Consider the following 5,268-nt stretch of genomic DNA (forward strand, 5'->3'; position numbering starts at 1 on the left):
AGTGGTGAAGGAAGGTGGTGGAGTAGCGGAGTAAGTTGGGGGTTTGTGAAGGAGAGACTTGTAGTGAGAATGGGATTTTACATGGAGGAGTCGAGTGAAAACGGGGGTATATATAGAACAGTAGCCGCATTCACCCGAATGGACTTCTATTGCCTGAATGGGGTCCATTCGGTCGAATGGAAAGCCCTATTCGGTCGAATGGAAAGCCCTATTCGGTCGAATATCAAATAAATTCCCATCAATCTTTGAAGCACATTCGCTTGAAATAAAGAACAATTCACCCGAATAGATGTTCATTTGCCCGAATGACACATTATTTGCCTTTTGCAGAAGATTTTCTGAACTTGATAAAAAAAAATTTCATTACATCATCCATTCGCCCGAGTGGAATAGCCATTCGCCCCAATGATTTTTCATTCGGTATTATCAGGCTTTCTCCCTCGTCTCGAACCTTTTGCCTTTCACTCCATGCCTTCATTTTTCTACTTCGATCTAAAGGATACTTCCACTCCCAAACCAAGCATGTTTGACAATTTGTATTGAGTAAGAAAATCCAAAGGAAAACCGAGTTACCTCCCGTAAGTGCTTTGTTTAACGTCGTTTAGCTCGACTTAGTTGGGGCCATCAATCAAAAATCAACACAAAACAAAACCCAAAACGAAGCTAGATGCTTCAAACTCAACAGAACTCAATAGAATGATGCCTTAAAGATCAGATATGCTTTTTAAACCAAGGAATACACCCTTCATTCGACGTCAACATCAACTAACTTGATTTGCTCGACCATGTTGACCTCGTGAAGTCTGCTTTCATGGAAGAATTTTATCCGTTGCCCATTCACAATGAAACTACCCCCATGATGATCTTTCAGCTCCACTGTTCCATAAGGAAATACTTGTAGGATCTCGAACGGCCCAGACCACCTCGATTTCAGCTTCCCGGGAATAAATTTGCTCTTGAATTGAAAAGTAGTACTTTGTCTCCTACATGGAACTCTTGCTTAAGGATCCGTTGGTCATGCCAACGCTTAGTGCGTTCCTTGTAGACGTGCATGTTGTGGAACACATCTAGCTTCAATTCTTCCAATTCACTTAATTGCTCAACTCGCTTCTCATAGGATAAGGCAGGGTCCAAATTGAGGGTTTGGATTGCCCACCAAGATCTACACTCTAGTTCCACTGGCAAATGGCAAGACTTCCCGTACAACAGCCGGAACGGGGTGGTTCCAATTGGGGTTTTGTAGCATGTACGGGGTGCCCAAAGAGCATCATCTAACTTGAGAGACCAATCATTCCTGCTCGGGTTAACCACCATCTCTAGGATCTTCTTAATCTCCCTGTTGGCGATCTCTACCTGCCCTTGAGTTTGGGGATGGTAGGGCGCACCAACCTTGTGTACGACTCCGTACTTCTTCAAAAACTTTTTTAGCTCGTTCTTCGCGAAGTGGGAACCCCCCATCACTTATGACTATCTTGGGAACAAAAACTCTAGGGAAAATTATGCTTTTAAAAAGTTTCATAACTACCTTGTGATCATTTGTAGGCGAGGTAGTGCCCTCCACCCACTTAGATATATAATCTATCCCTACAAAAAGGTACCGGTTCCCATAAGACGATGTAAAGGGGCCCATGAAGTCAATATCCCTACAAAGCCTTGAATGGAGCCATCTGTATAGATGCCTGGTAACTGTTGTTGTAAGAAAATTCGACCAGGTCCAAATGTTCATCCCACGACCCTTGCCATTCCATGGCAATAGCGCACAACTTATCTTCTAGTATCTGATTTGTCCGTTGTGTCCGCCCATCCGTCTGCGGATGGAAAGACGTACTATAAAGCAATGTAATGCCCATTGTCTGTTGCAAGGTTTACCAAAATTGTGACAACCACCGTGTATCTCTGTCGACACAAAAGTACGGGGCACACCGTGAAATCGCACGACATACTTAATGTAAGCTCGAGCTAATTGTTCCATCTCCCAACGACAGTTCATAGGAATGAAACGTGCAGATTTAGTCAAACGAACCACTATGACCCATAACGCATCATTTCCTGCTTTCGTCCGAGGTAAACCCACAACAAAATCCTTAGAGATATCATCCCACTTCCGTACCGGTATCTCCAAATGTTGCAGTAAACCTCCTGGTCTTTTATGCTCACATTTAACCTTTTGACAAGTCAAACAGCGCGAGACATAATCCGAAATATCCTTCTTCATCCCAGACCCCCAAAACATTAGCTTAAGGTCTTGATACATTTTATCACCACTCGGATGGACTGAAAATTTCGTACAATGCACTTCATCCAGGACACGTTCCTTCAAAGATTCCTCCCCCGTCGGTAAACACCATCGACCATTAAACCTCAAACTGCCATCTTCATGAACAAGGAATCCCTCCGCTGTTCCTTCCCGTGCTTGTTCCTTTAACTTCAACAGTTTCGGGTCTTTATCTTGGGAATTCAAAATTTCTTCAAACAACGAAGGTCGAATAGCCAAGGCATTCAAACATCCAGGTAATTCACCTTTACGTACCACTTCCAAATTCAGTCTAGCAAAATCCCGATGCAACTCTTCTACTCCGTCCAAGGCAGACAACGAGTGATTAGACTTCCTACTCAATGCATCGGCCACCAAATTCGCTCGTCCCTCATGATATATGAACTCCAGGTCATAATCTGTCATCAATTCTAACCACCAACGTTGTCGCATGTTTAAGTCCGGTTGGGTATAGAGATACTTCAGACTTTGATGATCAGTGTAAATCCTACATTTAACGCCATACAAGTAATGCCGCCATATCTTGAGAGCAAAAACTATAGCAGCTAACTCCAGATCATGGGTAGGGTAATTAACTTCATGTACTTTCAGTTGTCGTGATGCGTAAGCAATCACCTTACGGTCCTGCATCAGTACAAAACCCAACCCTTTCTTTGATGCGTCACTATAAACAGTATAATCCAACTTTGGGTCAGGTAAAGTAAGAACAGGGGTCGTAGCTAACCTTTCCTTCAAGGTCATGAAGGCCTGTTCACACTCAACAGTTCACTCGAACTTCTTCTCTTTCTTCATCAACGAAGTCATAGGCCGAGCAATGCGTGAGAAATCCTTGACAAAACGATGGTAATACCCGGCTAAGCCTAGAAAACTCCGTACCTCGGTGACGTTCTTAGGTGACGACCAGCTTCGAACTGCCTCTACCTTCGCCAGATCGACCGAAATACCCTCCTTCGAAAAAAAATGACCCAAAAATGAGACCCTTTCCAACCAAAAGTCACACTTTGACAATTTCGCGCACAATTTATTTTCTCGCAGAGTTTGCAGGACTAAACGTAGATGTTTCTCATGGCCATCCCGGTCTTTCGAGTAGACCAGAATGTCATCAATAAAGACCACCATGAACTTACCCAAATACGCACTAAATACTTGATTCATCAAACACATGAAAGCGGCTGGAGCATTTGTCAACCCAAAAGGCATCACGGTGAACTCATAATGTCCATAACGTTTTCTAAAAGCTGTCTTATATATATCCCCTTCAGCTATTCTTAGTTGGTGATAACCCGATCATAAATCAATTTTTGAAAAGCTCCCAGCTCCTCTCAATTGATCAAATAAATCGTCGATGCGGGGTAACGGGTACTAGTTTTTAATGGTCACCTTATTTAGTTCCCTATATTCAATACATAGTCTCAGACTTCCATCTTTCTTCCTTACAAAAAGAACTGGAGTCCCCCAATGGGAAACACTAGGTCAGATATAACCCTTGTCCAACAATTTCTCAAGGTGAGACTTTAATTCTTCCAATTCCTTCGGAGCCATGCGATAAGGGGCCTTAGAAATCGGTCCCGTCCCAGACACCAAGTCTATTGTGAAATCAATTTCCCGTTGAGGTGGCATGCCGGGAATTTCATCAGGGAAAACATCAAAAAAATTCATTCACCACCGCAATATTCTTAGGATCCTCCTCCTTCTTCCCTACTTGGCTGGTATGACATAAGTACACAGGGTGTCCTTGCCTCATGAGTCTTTGCAATTTCCGATATCTAACCTTTTCTCCTCTTGGTCCTTCTAGTGTCACTCTCTGCTCCCTACATTTTATAGTGGCTTTATATTTTCTTAACCAGTCCATCCCTAAAATTACCACTAAGCCTTCCATATCTAACACATACAAGTCACTAGGAAAAATGACCTTCCCTATTCTTAAAGGCACTTCCTTATACAATCTATCACAATTGTACAATCTTCCTGATGGAACAACCACTATATAAGAAGCTTTTTCAAATGTTCCTAAATTAAACTCCTTTACTCTTTGCATGAAAATGAACATGTTGCACCCGAGTCAAAAAGTACATTAACAGCTACAGAATGAATGGTGAACGTACCTGTAACTACATCCGTTGCTTGGTCAGCTTCTCTTGCACTGACCGCAGATACCCGTCCACCAATCGGTTGTGCATTTACTCCTCCCACTTGATTACCCCCACGTTGCATACCTGACCCTTCGATTCGGTTTCCATCCACCTAGCATGGTCCCCCACTTAAAGGTCGCTGAAACCTCTGAGCAACATTTCTATGATTACTATTTCTGTAATGCAGATTGCCCTGCCTTCCGGAGTTATTTGAATTCTGCTGCCGGTGTTGCCCACCCGACTGTTGACTTCCACTCCCTTTCTTAACGTAGCATTCATACTCCTTATGTCCCCTTTTGTGACAAAAATTACATTCAACCAAATTCCCATCACAATCCTTTCTCGGATGATTTCCCCTGCATTTGCTACAAAAATACTTCCTTTCATTGCCATCTCTGTCTAGTAATGGCTTAGCAGGCTTTCCGTCTCCCTTAAACCCAAAATTTGTACTAGACCTACTTCCCTGAAAATTCCCGAAAGTTCTAGCTTTCTTCTGATAAAAGTCCGACGAATTTCCTAATGTCTGGCCTACAACCTCTTTCCTTTTCTCAAGGACATTACTCTTCTCTTTTTCTTTCTCCTTCCTCAGAATATTTCCTATTTGAGATGCATGCTTGTACATCTGTTCCAGGGTGTTATAGTGATCGCTCCCAATATGTTTTTGAATATCATATGACAATCCTAGTTCAAATCGCTGCATCTTTTTCTCCTCAGTGGGAACATCATCAGGACAGTACTGAATATATTCCACAAACTTTCGGTAATATTCATCAACAGTCATGTCTCCCATCTCCAAACGAGCGAACTCGTTTGACTTATCTTTTCTCACGTGCAAAGGGTAGAATTTCTCTCGCATAACCC

The 5,268-nt window shown here is 42.7% G+C and overlaps 1 protein-coding gene across 1 annotated transcript; it reads right to left on the reverse strand.

Moving 5' to 3' along the window:
* Window positions 1-3,040: 3,040 nt before the first annotated feature.
* LOC130828601 (uncharacterized mitochondrial protein AtMg00860-like) lies at window positions 3,041-3,439 on the reverse strand. Its single transcript, XM_057694565.1, has one exon. It carries the CDS (start codon window positions 3,437-3,439, stop codon window positions 3,041-3,043), a length of 399 nt encoding a protein of 132 aa, XP_057550548.1.
* Between the last annotated feature and the right edge of the window lie 1,829 nt (window positions 3,440-5,268).

The sequence above is a fragment of the Amaranthus tricolor genome, chromosome 12 (assembly GCF_026212465.1).
Source record: "Amaranthus tricolor cultivar Red isolate AtriRed21 chromosome 12, ASM2621246v1, whole genome shotgun sequence".
Lineage (NCBI taxonomy): Eukaryota > Viridiplantae > Streptophyta > Magnoliopsida > Caryophyllales > Amaranthaceae > Amaranthus > Amaranthus tricolor.